This window comes from Sceloporus undulatus, chromosome 2 (assembly GCF_019175285.1).
Source record: "Sceloporus undulatus isolate JIND9_A2432 ecotype Alabama chromosome 2, SceUnd_v1.1, whole genome shotgun sequence".
NCBI lineage: Eukaryota > Metazoa > Chordata > Lepidosauria > Squamata > Phrynosomatidae > Sceloporus > Sceloporus undulatus.
This window is the reverse complement of record NC_056523.1, coordinates 330,865,046-330,883,795: the sequence shown is the minus strand read 5'-3', so window position 1 is coordinate 330,883,795 and position 18,750 is coordinate 330,865,046. Positions and strand designations below refer to the sequence as shown.

The 18,750-nt window shown below is 43.8% G+C and overlaps 2 protein-coding genes across 5 annotated transcripts in view; one reads left to right on the top strand and one right to left on the bottom strand.

Moving 5' to 3' along the window:
* LOC121924166 (myogenesis-regulating glycosidase-like) overlaps positions 1 to 18,750 on the top strand; it is a 718,305-nt gene that overhangs the window by 121,772 nt on the left and 577,783 nt on the right. The window lies entirely within an intron of this gene.
* ARID3C (AT-rich interaction domain 3C) overlaps positions 1 to 18,750 on the bottom strand; it is a 113,461-nt gene that overhangs the window by 15,432 nt on the left and 79,279 nt on the right. The window contains exon 3 of the mRNA XM_042455338.1: positions 17,237 to 17,309. Coding sequence (XP_042311272.1) covers positions 17,237 to 17,309 — 73 coding nt within the window. The remainder of the gene's footprint in view (positions 1 to 17,236; positions 17,310 to 18,750) is intronic.

Genomic DNA, 18,750 nt, shown 5'->3' with positions numbered 1-18,750 from the left:
TTCTGGACAGAAGCTCTCATGGGCAAGTCCTGCATAAAGCTGGAAAAAAGCTATGTTGGACTCCATTTCCCAGAATCCCCTAGCCAATATGGGCCAGTCTTGTGCCGAGCTGGAGAAAACCTGGTTTTCAACTACATCTCCCTGAATCCTCAGGCAAATATGAGCCAGTTGTATGCAAATCTCAGAGGCTTTCTGGTTTTGGAGTATGGCTGCATCCACACTGCAAAAATAATCCAGTTTGACACCACTTTAACTGCCACAGCTCAATACTATGGAATTCTGGGAAGTATAGTTGATGTAGTTGGTTGTAGCACCAGAGCTCTCTGACAGAGAAGGCTAAATGTGTCACAAACCTATATTATTATTTATTTCATTTCATTTGTATGCTGCCTTCCTCCCAGAAAGGGACCCAAGGCAGGCATGGCTCACAGAGAAAAACATTTTAAAAACTTTACAATAAAAACTAAAAACAATTTAAATCTATATAATTCCCAGAATTCCATAGCACTGAGCCATGGCAGTTAAAGTGATGCCAAACTGGATTATTTCTGCTGTGCAGATGCAGCAATCTATATAACTCCTAGAAATCCCCCAGCTTCATGGGCCCAAATTGTCCAAAGGCAGAGGAAAGCTATTTTGGATTACAAATTCCAAAATTTGGGATGACAAATCCCAAAATCCCCCAGCAAGGATGGGCCAGTCTTTTGCAGAGCCTAAGGGGGGGACTGTTTTATTACTACCACTCCCAGAATCCCCCAACCAGCATGCTCAAAGCTGGAGGAAAACTGTTTTTGGACTAAAAATGCCTGAATCCTTCAAAAAACAGCACAGGTCTGTCTTTTGCAGCGCTTGAGGGGGAAATTATATTACTACTACAAGAGCCAGAATCCCCTAGGCTCTATGGGCCTTTCTTGCCCAAATCGGGATAAAAACTATTTGGGATTGCTTCTCCCAGAATCCCTCAGTCAGCATGGAAAGTTCAGTAGATGGGGGGAGCATGCTGTTGTTGGATTGTTATTTTTCTGGTTGACAATATCCGGTATCCTCTAACCAGTTGTCATCCAAAAAAGTAACTTTTTCAACTTCTTTCCAGGGACTTTCAGTCAAAACAATACTTGAGGCCTGCTTAGTGGCTTTCCTGGTGAATGTGGGGCCCTGGAACCGGGTTCCCCAACTATCTCTTTGCCCTTGGACCCCCTCCCCAAATGCAGCTACTCAGCCAAGAGTGACAATCTCTCAATCATTATTGTTATTAATGTTTATTCATATAGCACCATAAATTTGCATGGCACTTTATGGGCATCATCAATACACCATATAACCTTACACAATGGCATACAATTTAAAAGTCATAAGATATAAACTAAAAAAAAATCAAGCAAGTCATGCAATTAAAATACAAAACTGTAAAAACAGGTAATGCATGTAGTAAAATCTAAATTATAAAACAGTATTAAACTAGAGTACCGAATGCTCCTCAGAACAAGAGAAAAAATAGTGCGCAGATGTTTAGGGAGGCGGTTCCAGGAGTATGGTGCAGCAAGTGAAAAAGGAAGAACCCAAGCCAAGGAAGAAGAAACCCTTGGCTGGGTAAGAAGCCCTGAGCTCCTGGACTGCAAATCTTGGAACAGGATGATAAGATGAAATAAGAGCTGACAGATAAAGGGGAGCTAGGTTGTGTAAAGCATTAAACATTAGGAGAAGAAGCTTGTACCGGATCCTAAAAGGAATGGGTTGCAGTGAAGAGATGCCAGAAGTGGGGTGACATGATCAAAGTGACGAGCCAAAAAGATAATCTTTGCAGCAGAATGTTGAATGGAAATCAGAGGACTAAGGTGGGACAATGGGAGCTCTGTCAAAAGAAGATTGCAGTAGTCAAGGCAGGAGAGAATTAGGGCATGACTTTCTACTGGGAAGCTGAGCCACGAGTGCGATTTCCCCAGCATCCTCTCTGCCCGCAAGCCTGGCTCAACCTCTAAACTGAAATCAATTCCAATAACCCAGCGGCATCGACAACCCTTCAATGCGTGTCCGGGGCTAATTAACAGCCTCTTGGATCAGCTGGACGAAAGCCACCCATTTGGGACCCAAAGTGTTTTGGATTTCAGATTGTTTTCGGGTTTTGGAATAGTTGTGTATATGTGAGGAGATCTCTTGGAGGTATTGGCATCCAAGCCTAAACATGAAATTCATTTAATGTTTTGTGTACACAGAAACCAGGATGGTTTGAGTGTTGGACTATGACTTCGGAGACCAGGGTTTGAATCCTGGCTCAGCCATAGAAACCCACTGAGTGATCTTGAGCAAGTCACACACTCTCAGCCTCAGAGGATAACAATGGCCAATCCCCTCTGAATAAACCTGCTGAGAAAACTCTGGCAAAGATTCGTCTTGGGGTCACCACTAGTCTGAAGTGATTTGAAGGCACACAAGAACAACAACAGCCATACATTTCATGCACATAGCCTGGAGGTAATGTAATACACAATATCTTCAACAATGTTGTGCATAAAACAAGGTCTGTGCACACTGAACCACCGGAAAGCCAAAGTGTCACTATCTCAGCCTCCCTCCTTCCATGTGCAGAATTTTGGATTTTGGAATATTTTGGATTTCAGATTCCAGGTAAGGGAGACTCAACCTGTATCTTTTTTCCTAAATACTTTTTATTGACATAAAAATAACACACACATATAGCATAAAAACAACAGCACCCAAACCATGTGATCAATGAACATACCATCAAACACAAAAACTGAAATAGCCATTTACTTTTTACATCTTCGTCGCTGCTTATACTAACTTCCCATCCAGTTTTGTCAGTGATTATCATCATCATTATTATCACTTTGTTCCTCCATACTTCCCTTTCCCCGTGTTCTAGTTATATAATTAATTATTCCTTTTATTTTAGCCTTTTTACTTGTTTAGTTATTTATTTATTTGAGTTGTCTCTGTGTCCTTCCTTAAGTCATCTCAATCTTTTTATCATTACTACCATCTTTCAATTAGTCTGTTGGTATCTTTTCATTAATCTATTGGTATCTTCGATTTATTAGCCCCCTGGAGTCCCTGTATTGGGAGGAAGGCGGGATATAAGCATAAACAACAACAACAATAATAATTCATATTATTACTTTTAAACTTGTCCATTTTTGTTGCCATAGTTTTCGTACTGGATTCTATTCTTTAGAATGTATCTTTAATCCAGTGTGTAAGTCTGTCCATATCCATTGTGTCTGATAGCCTGATCATCTATTCTTCTATCAGAGGTGGATCCTGTGTTTTCCATTTTTGGGGCATATACAATTCTTGCAGCTAGGATCATGTAAAAAATTATTCTCTATTATTGCTTTCCCCCAATTGTTTTCAATTTTATCTGTCACGCTTAAGAGCAACCTAAACCTAATTCTGCCTGACACCAGGGAAAGACGGAGGTATCCTACAAGACCCCACAGAGTAGACTCCCTGGTCAGAGTGACCAGCTGTCCTAACTGGAAAGGAAGACAAGGCACCGCAAAATGTAGGACATTTAAGAAAAATGAAGGATGTTCCCAAATAAGAGCTCAAAACACTCCTAGAAATGTAAATGTATGCTTCTCCGTCATGCTCCAAATGGAGGACATTTTGGAATTCCACCTGGACAGAAGGCTGAAATGTGGGACAGGTCCTGGAAAAGGAGGGCATCCGGTCAGCCTGAATGAATGACCTTTGGGAATTCCTCCTGAACAGGAGGTTGGAATGTAGGACCGTGTCTTACAAAAGGAGGCCATCTGGTCATCCTGCCCCTGGTCCACCTCCATGGATCAGGAGAGAAGTCCTATGGCACAGGCCCAGCTGGAGGGATAACTCAATCCCACATGATGGGGTCATCACCTCTTCTTAGGGCGACCTGCCCTTGTTAACCTCTGCTAGCTCTCTGTGGCAGCTCCAAGACTAATGCAATGTAAAACATGAGGCCCCCTGAACTCCAAATTCTTGTTGACAGGAGTCAAGGAAGACCAAAGGTGACAGGAGGACCTGGCCTGCTCAGCTTCTGCAATTCTTGATATATGGAGCTACAGAGAGGATTTGCCCACATTAGGAGGAAAATTGCAATTCAGTTTCAGGGAGCCTGTAACTTCTCTACTGAAATAATTTCACTGGCAACCAGTCCGTTTCCAGGCACAGTGAGCATGAGCATGTCCAGAGGAGGGCAAGCAAAACGGGGAAAGGTCTAGAAATCACCAAGCCCTCCGAGGAGAAGCTTAGGGAACTGGGGATGTTTAGCCTGGAAAAGAGAAGGTTAAGAGGTGACATGAAAGCCCTATTTAAATATTTGAAGGGCTCTCATACTGAGGATGGAGGAAGCCTGTTTTCTGCTGCTCCAGAGAATAGATTAGAAGATGAAGCAATGGATGGAAACTGCAGGAAAAGAGATTCCACTTAAACATTAGGAGGAACTTCCTGACAGTAAGAGCTGTTTGACAGAGGAAGACATGCCCTTGGAGAGTGATGGTCTCCTTCTTTGGAGGTTTTTAAGCAGAGACTGGATGGCCCTCTGTCTACAGTTCTTTGATTATGTCTTCCTCCACGGCAGAATAGAGTTGGATTGGATGGCCCTTGAGGTCTCTTCCAACTCCATCATTCTATGATTCTATAACTTTATTCATTTATATTCCACCTTTCTCCCAATACTGAGATTCATGGTGGCTTACAGCCTATTTAAAATATAGATGAAAAACTATACAGACATCCAAAGAAAAAGCATAAATATAGAAGGTGTTCATTTAAATAAACAATTTATAAAGTTAATAGCATGAAAATTCATTTCATGATTGCATTGTTGTTGTTCTGTGCCTTCAAGCCGTTTGTGGCTTATGGCGATCCTATCACAAAGTTTTCTTGGCCAAATTTATTCAGAACTGCAGAAATAATGCAGTTTAATAACTGCCGTGGCTCCATTGTATGGAATCCTGGGATTTGTAGTTTGTTGTGGCACCCGAGCTCTCTGAAAGGGAAGGCTAAATATCTCACAAAACAACAAATCCTAGCATTCCACAGCACTGAGTCATGGCAGTGACAAACTGCATTATTTCTGCAGTGCAGATGCAGTCCAAGAGCAACCCAGCCCCAAGAGGAAGAGGTGGATGGGGAAGTTTTTCTGGGGTTTAGTTTGAACTTGTATCCTGGCTTTTGGGAAAAGTTGGGTTATAAAGAACCCTATCACTAGAACAAGTTCAGCACCATAGGTCCAAAACACACTGCAGGAATAATCCAGTTTGAGACTGCTTTAACTGCCCTGGCTCAATGCTAAGGAATTCTGGGAACTGCAGTTTTGAGAGGCATTTAGTCTTCTCTGTCAGAGAGCTCTGGTGCCACAATGAACTACAATTCCCAGAATTCCCTAGCACTGAACCATAGCAGTTAAAGCAGTTTCAAACTGGATTATTTCTGCAGTGTGTTTTGAACTTTGGCTAACTTTGAAGTTTAGATTTAAACCCAGAGCGGGCTCAAAGCCCTCTGATGTGAAAGTCAGTAACTATTATTGCCCCCTGGTGCTAATATTTGCTATATACAAAATGTATATAACAAGAAAAGCTCAAACATATGTGATACCTCTGCCTTTTTGGATCTTACCATGATTCAGATAACCAGAAACTGATGTTAAAAAAAGGCTTCCAAAGAGACACAGATTAGCTGACAAATGGCAAAGAACCCTCACTCCTCCATTTAGACTGACAGGAGCAGGGAACCATGCCTATTTCAATAGGTGCGCTTTTTCATTTTGCAGTCTGAACAGTTCTGAATGTTTGCAGGGAGGATTATAGCCCTTTGCATGAAACCTCTGACCACCTTTTGGAAAATCTAACACAAAGCCTGCGCCTCCTGCTAAACCTTGCAGCAGCGGAAAGCTTTCAGGGCAGCTTGTCAGCATTTGGCAGATCCTGCCGTAAGATGTGCTTTGCTGTTGTAGTACCCTTGTCATCTTAGTGTTACATGTCATGCATTCTCAACGGCTAAATCATATTCCATATATAATAATATGATTTAACCTTTGAGAATATATGAGCATTACGTAACACTAGGATAACAAGGATAGTACAATAGCAAAGCGTATCTTATGGCAGGATCTGCCAAACAAACTGTAAAAATGTAAAACTTGGGTTTCCTGGGAAGGGATGGGAGTTATAGTGTTGGTTCAAAGAGAAAGGAATGCCTGGCTAAAGAGAGCACAGATGTGCAGGGGAGGATTTTCCAAGGGAAAACCTCATGGGAAAAGAAAGAAAGAAAGAAAGAAGTGTATAACGGGGCCAGATAAGCAGGTATAGGTATAATTTTACTTATAAACAAATCAGGGTGAGGGACATTGCTTACTCTACGCTTGTGTCTGTGGATGATGGTAGTTCTGTCTGACGTCTTACTGTTAGCTTTTCCAGTTGCTCTAGTACAAGTCTGCTGTTTAAATACAGAAGACTGGTTTCCCAAACTGTGGGATGTAGGCAGTTCTGACACAGCTGAATCAGGAGACATGGGTAGAGGGGCGCTTCGTTCATACCAAGCTCAATTAGCCTGAAGAACTCACTGCCACAGGATGATAAGATCACAGAGTTGGAAGGGAAGGGGTATTGCAAGATGCTTTGGGAAAGAATGAAATGTCCACATTATTTCCAAGGTTTTAGCACGACCATGAGAACAATCTCACTCACACATTTTAGGTTTGTTGTCCACACAATGGAAATGCATCTCTGTGAGTTGGGTTACTCACACATGCAAGCACTCAAATAAAGATGTTGTCAATGATGTGAATGTATTCGAAGCACTTTCAAAACTTGAAGAGTTTTATCCCGGTTTATCCCAGGTCTATTTACATTGGTGATTCACACATCCGATGATGCAGATCTTTTAGTAAAACCCAGGGAAACCCCCAACATCAACTATCCCGAGCTAAATGAGTTTTTGGGCAGCTCCTGCAAAACTCAATGGGATGCATTCAAAATGCATGTGAACAACAAAGAGTCAACCCACATTCTTCCTGGATTATTCTGAGTAATGCCCAAGTCAACTCTCTGTCTTATGGCTAAATTGGGGAGTGGGCATTGAGGCATAATGTGGCCATTCCCTGGCCATGCCGCTGGATTCCTACCACTGCCCAGATCTGGCCAGTGCCAGAGGGATGCATTTGGCAGGTCACAGAGGCAGCTGCCCCCACTGACACAGAGAGAAAAGGCCTTTTATTTATGTCTTCCCTTTCTTCTGGGTGGCCATGAATGGGATCAAGAAGGGAGCCGGGAGCCATCGGAAAGCCATCCATTTGCAGTTGTGCCAGCACTTGGCTCAAATGCAGCTGTCACTAAGTGTGCCTTTCTCTCGCTCTCCTAATTTATGGCCTCGATATCGGCTTGGCTGTTCCTCATAAGCCTGAGAAATGGCTTGGCTTTATTCTCTTGCATTGGCTTTATTCCACTTGTTTTCTTTCTGTAGAGTAAGGGTGTGGGAGGGGAGTGCATGGATGTGCAAAAGGATATGTGTGTGTGTTCTCTTCTCCTCTGTCCTGCCAGAAAACAAGCTCTCACTCCATGTGCAGGACATGAATTCCAGAACTATCCTCCAAGCAGGAAAACTTGGAGGAGGAGGACAATTCCATATATTGGCATCCATGTGGCAGCTGGTCGCTTCTGTTTGAATCCTCACAGTTTTTGTCTAAAATTGAAATGAGTCACCCAAGGAGTACAACCCTATCTTATCCTACACTGTCAAAATAATGCAATTTGACATTACTTTAACTGTTGCAGCTTCATCCCATGGAATCCTGGTATTTGTAGCTTCACCAGGACTTTAGCCTTCACTGCCAAATCTACAAATCCCAAGATTCTGTAGGACGCAGCCATGGCAGTTAAAGTAGTGTCAAACTGCAAATGCACCACAAAATGAGATTCAACACCTAGGATTACTCCTTTCAAGTTGAGAAACCCAATATGGATGCACCACCCCATTGAGTCAGAAGCCACCAGCTGCCACTCAGGAAGGGTGAACATTTCTGGAGGTGCAAATCCAACTCCTTACCTCCTTGTTATCTCCAAATGGGGTGACCCACTAAAGTAGCCCTCACCATGATAGCTGAGCAATTTGAGCCTATGTATAGAAGGGGGTATAGGAATATAAGAAGAAGGGGGTTGGAGTTACCACTGATATTTGAACACAAAAGGTGCCCTACTGGATCACACCAAAAACCTTCCAAGTCCAGGATCTTCTTTCCAGAATGGGCAACCAGTTGCCACAAAGGAAAGCCCACCAGCAGAACACAAGTGCTAATCCATCTCCTGACTACCTCCCATTCCCCTGTAACAGATGCAGACATGTGTGTGTGCATGTGCACATGCCTTCAACTCACATGTTGATTTATGGTGGTCCCATGAATTTTATACAGTTTTTTAAAGCAAGGAATCCTCAGAGATGGTTTTGCCAGTTCCTTCCTCTAAAACAGAGCCTACAGCACCTGGTATTTGTTGGTGGTCTTGCACCCAAGGGTAACCAGGGCTGACTCTGCTTAGCTTCCCAGATCAGACTGGATCTGTTGCCTTTAAGGTGTTTGGGGGGGGGGTGCCTTCAAGTCACAGTGACCCCATAGATTTCCTAGGGTTTTCTTTGGCAAGGAATCCTCAGAGATGGTTTTCCGAGTTCATTCCTCTGAATACAGCACCTGGTATTTGTTGGCGGTCCCCAATTCAAATACCAACTAGAGCTGACTCTGCTTAGTTTCCAAGATCAGATGGGATCTGGTGCCTTTAAAGTATTTAGTGATGTGTGTGTATGTCTTCAAGTTGGCTATCAAGGTAGGGTGACTTCTGGGGTTTCTAAGTCAGGGAATCCTCAGCACCTGGTACATACACAGATTTTATCAGTTAAGAAGAGAGTTGTGTGGATATGTTACCCAACTGCTGAAAAGACAAATAAATAGCTCCAAAAGCAAATCAAGCCTAAATTCTCCCTAGAAGCCAAGATGACGAAGCTGAGGTTGTTGTACTTTGGACTCATTACTGGACTCACTGGAAAAAGGCAATAATGCTGGGGAAAGTGGAAGGCAGTAGGAAAAGAGGAAGGCTGCACTGCTACAGGTGGAGGATCCATCATGGAAAGCTCAGCTATTCTGAGTTTGCAAGACCTGAGAAAGGCAGGGGATGACCAGGGATCTTGGAGGCCTCTTATCCATAAGTCGAAGCCAACTTGATTGCACATAACAACAACAACTTACAAAAGTGTGACTTGTTGTTTGACTAATGGTTTTAATGATTTATTACAGTTTTTGTCATTGTTATATCTGGAGTTTTTGTTGTATATTTGAAACGGGGTGAGGGTGGGTGGGGAATTATGTGTATTGTGTTATATTTTATCAGAGTTGTATTGTATTGTATTATTGTATTGCATTCCATTAGAGTTGCTTTTGCTATTATTATATAATTTCTTTTTACTTGTTTTGCTTTGTTAATTATTATGTATTTTGCTTTGTTCCACAAGATCCTTGTTCAACACTTTTTATTAATGTTGTTGACGGCTTAATTTTGTTTTAATGTCAATATTTGCACATTTTAAGTCTACTGAATTATTTTTGATTTGGAAGTTGTCTTGAGTCCTGGTTTTGGGAGGGGAGCAAGAAAAAAAAATTTTTTTGTTAATGAAATTTAAATGTTATTTTCTAGGCTTTAAAATGCTTTATCTCCCAGTATACCCACATGGCCAGAAGGAGGAGTGACCTGCCTGCATGGATAATACCATCTTAACTCAGAACAACACTGACAAAAGCTTGACAAAATGCAGGCCTGTGACTAACATCATATTTTTTTTTCTCCTGTATGATTTTAACACCTTTGCCTAATAAAACTTGGAACTTGGAAAATTTGTGGCATGTATTTTGTGCATTTTGGTTATTCCCATAAAGGTATCATGTTTTCTGAATTTGGGAAGTTATCGTACAATAACATGTCCAGTTTGCCTCAAATGGTAGCCATAATGATGCAGTGTGATCTTCTGGAATGGCCTCAAAATCCCATGGTGTCACCTTCCTAATACACACATACACACTCCACTCCATGCTAACATACAACTTTTTCCCCAGTATCCACTCAGTGGCTCTAAAATATACCCAGAAACAATGTGTTTCATGTTCCGCACCCGCACGATGTGGCTGGCACTCTGTAGGAAGGGGAGATCAAGAAGAACAAGTTTCACTGGAAACACCCAGTTTGGACAAATACTGCAAAAGGCCCAGGGAACAAACCTGCTGTTCTCAGGCCTTCCCAAAGAGGGGAAGACCTCACCGCTTAGTAATGTCAGAGTAGCCCACAGAGGCAGGACTGGAAGCAATATTATTTTATCAGACAGATATGGAATGCAGTGCTTGGAACAGAGCCAGAACTCTGAAAACATATGAAAACCAAAAAAAATATAAGAGGCACGTTCCTAGCCCTCACTGAGCACAGTATAAAAAGTCCACAAACCCATGAGAAATCCCAGAAGCCAAAAAGAAAGAAACAGAGGAGGACTTTCAGCAGCCACAATGGTATTCATGCTGGGCACCTTGTTCTGACCTCAGCAGCAGTGCTTGGCGACAGACAGGGACCACATGGGAATGTAGCTGCCCATCATTCACTGCAAGAGCAGAAATCCTGCAGCAAAAGGGAGCAGGTAATGGGGAATCTGGGCCAGAATACTCTGGGGGCATGTGAAGATGGCTCCCTGGTCTCCTCAAATTTTTGTCCAACACTCAAACCACAAAACCACACTGGTTCTGAACACAGACCCAAATCCACATCCCTGCAGTGGCCACCAACAACAAACTCCACAGCAAGAATATTTCCCTAAAAAGGTAAAGGTAGTCCCCTTGACATTACAGTGGAACACTCCTTCCTCGGAGTGTAGTGGAGTCTCCTTCCTTAGCGGTCTTCAAACAGAGGCTGGATGGTCATCTGTTGGGGATGCGTTGATTTGGATTTTCTGCATGGCAGGGGGTTGGACTGAATGGCTCTTGCAGTCTCTTCCAACTCTATGATTCTATGATTCTATGACATCAAAGTCTAGTCGTAATTGACTGTATGGGGTGGTGTTCATCTCCATTTCTAAGCTGAAGAGCCAGCATTGTCTGAGGACTACTCTGGTGGTCATGTGGCTAGCACAACTGCACCGAACACTGTTGCCTTCTCACCAAAGTGGTACCTATCTATCTACATGCATGCTTTCGAACTGCTAGGTTGGCAGAAGCTGGGACTATTGACAGGAGCTCACCCCATCATGCAACACTCGGGCCTTGAACTGTAAATCTTCCAATCTTCCAATCTTCCAATTAACAGAATTGGCGTCTTAACCACTAAGTCACCACATCCCTTATGCTTCCTTTGCCCGCCCTGAAAAAATCTAAATTTCCCAAACACTGGGCTAGGCAACCTATCCAAACTATGTCTCCATTACTCCTGCGGTTCTGTCTCTTTGGTGCGGCCCTAATGGAGACGCAGATTGTGGTGGGAGATTATGTCTCATTCTGGGGACCTGAAAGCAGATTAATGCCAACCAAGAATCCACAAAACTCTGGTTATTTATCCCCAGCCCGGGATTGATGCACTGGGCAGGGATGGGGGTGAGAAACCTGGCTCTTATCTACCCATGGTGGATTTATGGGTATTGATTGAGTCCCTCCCCGGGGAGCAGTCTTCAAACCCCCGCAACACACACACATACTCCCACCCCCGTGGGATTCGATCTCTGAGCTCCCCCCCCAATCTCACAAAGGCTCCTCTCCAATACAGATGTACAACCAAGGAGAATGGCTGTTAATTAGCACCCTTATCGCAATGAGGAGAGCGCCAGTTAATTAGCTCAGAGAGAATAATGAGGCTCAGACGCTCGCTCAGAAGAGGCCCCATGAATCTTATGTCAGAGAGGAGGCGGCTTTGTTTTTGCCCACCTCGGCTGTGATGCCAACTTGGGCTGCCAGGATCAGGCCCTCCTTGCTCTGGGAGAATCAAAGAGATTCAAGTGAGGCACTGTCTCACTCAGACTGCAACAAGGCTCTAATCTGCACTGCAGAAATCATGCCATTTGACACCATTTTAACTGCCGTGGCTACATGCGAAGGGATTCTGAGGTTTGCAGTTTGGTGGGGCACCAGAGCTCTCCAAAAGAGAAGACAGAATATTCCAAAACCCAGGATGCCACAGCAGCAGTTAAACCCAATTTGTGGGTTCAATTCTCCACATGGCCATGAAACCTAGTTATAGAAACATCTATACTGTATAAACAATGCACGTTGACACCATTTTAAGTGCTGTTGCTCTATCCTATGGGATCCTGGGATTTGTAGTTTTACAATCTCTTTAGCCTTCTCTCCCAAAGAGGGCTGGTGCCTCACAAAACTACAGATCCCAGGATTTTGTAGGATGGAGCCATGGCAGTGGAGATCCAGTGTGGTGTAATGGTTTGAGTGTTGGACTACGACACTGGAGACCAGAGTTCGATTCCCTGCTCAGCTACGAAACCCACTGGGTGACCTTGGGCAAGTCACACACTCTCAGCCTCAGGGGAAGGCAATGAGAAAATTATTGTCAAGAAAAAAACATGGTGAGTTTGCCTTAGGGTCACCATAAATCAGAAATGACTTGAAGGCACACAACAACAACAACAGGAAGGCAGTGCAGATTAGACTGAGATTCCCACCTTTAGGAGAGCCTTGGGTATTTTGCTTGCTTTCAAGTGGCAGGGGGAACAAAGTCAGAGTGTTGGGAAGTTACTTTTTTAAGTGACTGCTCCCAAAACAACCCCAGTAATCACTCTGCCTGTAGTTCCTTTAAGGAATGCAGCTTGACTCACTGGCTTGAGTCATCTGCAGAAAAAGAACTTCTGCAAACGCTGAGGGGAGTTTCCTTAAAGCATGTCTTGTCTCAATGGCATATGTCATCTGCAGAATAAAGCCTGGCTCACTGACATGAGTCATTTATTCCACTGCTCACATGCAACAGAGTGGCTTCCTAATTGGCTTGCAAAAGAAGACAGGGGTGGTGTACACTCTTGCTTTTTGGACGGGGCTGGATTTCCATGGACACTGTAAAAAGATATCATAGGGGCAGGAGTTTTGCAGATATGGGGCAGGCTCAGTTCTCTGTGACCTCTCCCCCCCCCCCATCTTGTACTAAAGGAACCAAACAGGTTGCCGTTTCAAATACAGCAAGGGGGAAAATAAAAGTAAAGCAGGAAATACCACTGAGGGAATGGCAAAACATCTCATGCTTCTGGATTCCAAGGGCATAAATAGCATCCACGCTATACAATTATAGCATTTTGGTACCATTTTAACTGCTATAGATTCATCCTACAGAATTCTCGGATGTATAGTATGATTTGGAAAGGTACTTAGGATTCTCTGCTGGAGATCTGCAACTGCTGCAAACCAGAGGAGTGGACTACAGCTTCTAAGTAGCCCCCCCAACTACAAATCCCAAATGACGAAAAAATGAGATTTGACAGCCATTGCCTCTTTGATGTTCATCTTGCACAGTTTGTATTTGTGTCCCTGTGGCTTGTGCAAGACCTCAGTGTGCAACGCCCACAATAGATCTATCTGGATCAGTGGTTCACAAACTTTGGTCCTCCAGGAGTTTCGATCTCAAAAGCCCCAGCCAGCTTGGCCAACAGTCAGGAATGCTGAGAGCTGAAGTCCAAAACATCTGGACTCAGAGGATCAGCGTTTGGGAATCACTGGTCTAGGTCTCTGACCCATCTTCTGCCAAAGCCTCCAGGAAGCTTATGAGGAGGATATGAAAGGAAGGGGCACCCAATCCTCATTAGGCAGCCAGTCCAGAATTCAGTGATATACTGGTACTGAGCACGGAGGTTCTATTCCTAACAGCCACACTTTATTTATTCATTGGTTACACTAGTCTTTAATTTCCTCGCAAGAGTTTCAGGGTGGCAGATGGGGCTCTCTTCTTCCTCTTCCACCCCACTTTACCCTCTCAACAACCCTGAGATGGAGACAAAATTGACAGAGGGACAGGGATCAACCCACCATCAACCAGTGAATTTCACAGCTCAGTGGGGGACCTGAACCTGGACACTCCAAGCCCCAGTCCAACACTCTAACCACTACACCACACTGCCTGTCTCAGGGGCATCACTGAGTGGGTGCAAGAAGTGTGGACCACACCAAGTGACATCGTAAAGGGGGGGTGACACCACTGCTCCCCAAATATCTTCCTTTTGGCAGAAATAGGCTGTGACATTCACCTTGCTATTGTTGTGTACCTTTAAGTCATTTCTGACTTATGGCAACCCTAAGGCTATAATGGGGTATTCTTGGCAAATTTCTTCAGAGCAGGTTTGTCACTGCCATCCTCTGAGGGTGAGAGAGTGTGACTTGCCTACAGTCACCCCAGTGGGTTTCTAGGTCTGAGCAGAAGGGATTCAAACCATGGTCTCCAGAGTTGTAGTCCAATGCTCAAATCAGTGTTTGCATGGTCAAGCTGGGATTCAAACCCTCTCACTTGATCATAGTCCAATGATCAAACCACAATGCCATACTGGCTCCCTGAATCCCTTGATAAGGTGGAGCTCAGCAGAAGAGATAGAATCACAGAATTTTAAATTTTAAAATCCATTCTTTAAAAAAATCCTTTTAAATTTTCTTTAAAAACAACACACATTACCATTTTTTCAATTTAACCAATGATGTAATGTTGCTAGTTTATTACACAACTCTTGCCATTATGTCACAACTCTTGCCATTTGTTTTCTGTATGTCTTCAAGTCGTTTCCAATGTATGGTGGCTAAAAGGTGACCCATGGGGTTTTCTTGGACAGATTTGTTCAGAGGTTTGTCATTACCTTCTTCCCCTGAGGCTGAGAGAGTGTGACTTGTCCAAGTTTCCCCAGTGGGTTTACAGGGCTGAGCTGGGAACTGAACCCTGGTCTCCAGAGTTGCAGTCCAACATTCAAACCCCTACACCACATTGACTCTCAGTGCAGTGAATCTGCATAGGGTTTTATGAAGGAGTTTTATGGGACCTCTCCATGGTGCTGAACTAAACTCTTTCCACCCAACTGTTTCAGCACCATGGAAAGCTCATTGCCTCTGAATAAATGCAGCCAAGACATAGGACCATTTTACAGCCACCATAAGTCAGAAATGATTTCAAGACACATAACAACAACCAGTTGTTAGCTAGAAGAAAGCCATTGAAGCAGCGAGATTTGAAGAAATGTTGTCTTTGTTCAACAATTGATTCAGCAGATTTATTCTCTTTGGGACTAGCCGATAGTGTTCAGGCCCTAGAGCCCATTCCACAGAACCATATAATTCTGACTACAAACACAACGGGGGCTACAACCATTATGGTTGGGGGATTCTGGGAGTCATGGTCCAAAAAGTAATATCCCCAAAGCTATGGCTTATTGGAATAGTAGTCACACATTTTGATGGCAGTGCTACACTGGATGGAATTATTTTCTCAGAGCTTCTGCAGAGAAGCCATTTTGTGAAACAAGTCCCATGCTGTGGGATTTATTTATTTATTTATTGGATTTCTATCCCATCTTTCCCCCAAAATGGGATACTTCTACTTTGAGTTGTGCTAGGGCAGAGATGGGAATCATGCAGTCTTCTGGGTGTTGTTGGAGTGCAATTCCCATGAGCATCTGGCCAGCAGAGGCAACAGTGAGGGATGCTGGGAGCTGCAGTCCAACATTTGGAGTGCTGTATGATTCTTACCTCTGTTGCAGTACATGGGGCAAGTGCTACCAGCTATTAGGACATTCTCAAGATCACTTTGCCAATATGATTGTGGCTTCCTGCATGGCAGAATGGGTTAGACTGGATAGCTCTTCAGGTCTCTTCCAACTCTATGATTCATTGCACTCTGGGTTTTATTCCAGACATTTAAACGCAAGTTGTGGACAACTCCTTTAAAGTTTACAATAAGAGCTGATTCACCAGCCCGCAAAGCAACCACCAGAATTCCCAGCACCAACTTTTTGCCCAAGCTTGGCCCCTGTGGGTTGGATTATGGCAGCCCTTGATGGACAGCGCCTCCTGCATTGGAAATCGGTGCTGGGTTTTGTTATCAGGGCCAGGCGGGATAAATAGCAAGCTCCCGCAATTGAGGGGATTCGATAAATGCTTTAACCTTTGACCTCTTCCCCCCTTTCTCCGGTCCCCCATTGAGAGCTGCAGAACCATTTTCAAAAGCCTCCCGAACTGTAGCCCAGGCGAGCCGTCGAGAGGCTGCCATCAATTAGAGAGGCCCTTGCTTGCATCTGGATTAATGAACATGCCGCTCGATAGGAAATAAAACCCCAGGCAGAGGTTAATGTTGCACTAATTAACTGGGAGGGGGAGGCATAAACACAGGAGGAAGGGAGAAATTGAAAGAACAAACCATAGGAATTAAGACGTGAAGGTACACGGGTCTGCTGTGCCTTCCAATTCCAGCTCAAATAAGCCAAACTCAGAAAAGTTACTTCTTTGGACTACAATTCCCATAACTGGAGGGAGTCACAATCCAAAAAAAGCTGAGCTTTGGGCCTTTAATATCTGCTGGGGTTTGGTTCCAGGATCCCCTGTAACCAAGGTGACCAAGGTAACCAGGCACCCTCCTTTTCCAGGACATGTCTTACATTTCCACCTTCGGTCCAAGAGATATTCCAACATGTTCTCCATTTTGAACATGACTAAGGAAGCCCATTGAGGAACCCAACATTTGCTGTTCCCTTTTGAGAAATGTGTCTTTTTGGCAGCCTGTCCTCGCTACAAACTGGAGGATAGGATGGATTTTTCTAAAGTTGTTCTTTTCCCCCCCTAAGTCCAGCAGCAAGCAAGACTTTCACCCAGAGCTCTGGTTGGATGTTGGAAAGGAAAAGGTTGGCAAATGTGTTAGGAAATGGGCTGCTTGAGGATACAGTGCAAATGCTGAAGGGGATTTGTCCAAGATGCCCAGAAGACATGAAGGAAAAGGCCAAGGAGGGGTCAGTGAGAATGGTTGGCTTCCATATTGAAGGCACAGGGAATCTGCTTCTGGTTTTTGTCTGAACTTGAAAGAAACCATCCAAGGACCCACAGCTGAGGAGCTGACTGCATCCACTTGAGTTCTCCATTAATTCTAATGGGAAATGACCAGTCTTGAGCCCCATCTCCTTTTTGTCTCTTCTCTTCCTTCCCCATCCTCAATGCAATTCACATAGGGATTTAGGGCCCCTGGGTAGATCCCAGACTCACCTCTCTTCTGCATGAAGCCAAACAAATCATCCAGGAATTCCTTACGCTTGGGATCGCTGTCCAGTTCATAAAGCTGCAGGTAAGAAACACCATGTCAAGATGTTAGCATGGGTGGAACTGAAGCTGATCATAAAATGGTGGAGTTGGAGAGACTTTAAGGGTCATCGAATCCAAATCCCTGTGAGAAGGCCAGAATGGTGTTGTGGACTGAATGCTGGACTGTGGTGAGTGACCTTGGGCAAGTCACACTCTCTCAGCCTCAGAGGAAGGCAAAGAGGGTCAAATCATGCAAAGAAAACCCATGGTATGTTCACCATTTGTATGTATATATGTATGGCTTCAAGTCACTTGTCAACTTGTGGAGACCCCATAGATTTCATAAGGTTTTTATTGACAAGGAATACTTAAGAAATGGTTTTGCCAGTTTCTTCCTCTGAAGTATAGCCAACAGCATTGATATTTATTGAGGGTCTCCCCTCCAAGTACTAACCAGGGCTACTTAGCTTTCAAGATCAGTTTGGATCTGGTGCCTATAGAACTTGTTGCAATGTTCACCTTAGGGTCACCATTAGTCAGAAACGACTTGAAGGCATATAACAGTAACAATCTAACTCCTCTGCCATGCAGACATGGTAGTTAAATCACTCCAAGGGATGGTCATTCAATTTCTGTTTAAGCACTGCCAAGAAAGGGAAGTCCAGCACTCTCTGAGAAAGTTTATTTTATTCTCAAGCAGCTCTTACAGCAAAGCAATTTAGGTGAAATCTTCCCCGTCCCCACCATTTGACTCCATTGGTGTGTGCCCTATTCTCTGGGACAGCAGAAAACAAGCTCACTCCATCTTCCACCTGACATCCCTTCAGATACTTAAAGATAGCTATCATGTCACCTCTTCTCCAAGCTAAATATATCCAGCTCTCTCAGACTTTCCTTACAGGGCTTCACTTCCAGATCTTAGACCATAATTTACCAAGAAGATGTCAATATGCATCAACTCCCTGACCCCACATTGTTCACTAAGGACTACAGAAGACTAACAGTGTCCATGCCTATGGGATTACAGACGGTACATCGTTCTATCATTGCAGAAATGCAGGGGCTCACCACCTTGAAATCACAGTTCAGCTTTCCATCAAAATATAATCTAGACTCCAAAATCTTACATGGATTAATTCCAAGAAAGTACGGACAAAGTATGCTGATACCAGATGCAGAATTTGGCCAATTTCAGATTTCATATAATCATAGAAACATAGAGATTCCCAAAGGCCATCTAATCCAACCCTCTGCCATGCAGGAATACACAATCAAAGCACTCCCAACAGATGGCCATCCAGCCTCTTTCACTGGCTGGAAGATGGGGTGTAGCTACGGGGGGCAGGGGGGGTAATGATAGCACTGCCACTCCAAATAAGAATTCTAGCCCCAATGAAATTTTCCCCCCCAGTCCTCAAATTTCTAGCACTGCAGAGAATGAGACACTGAAAACTGTTCACTCCTGGAACTCTTTTTAT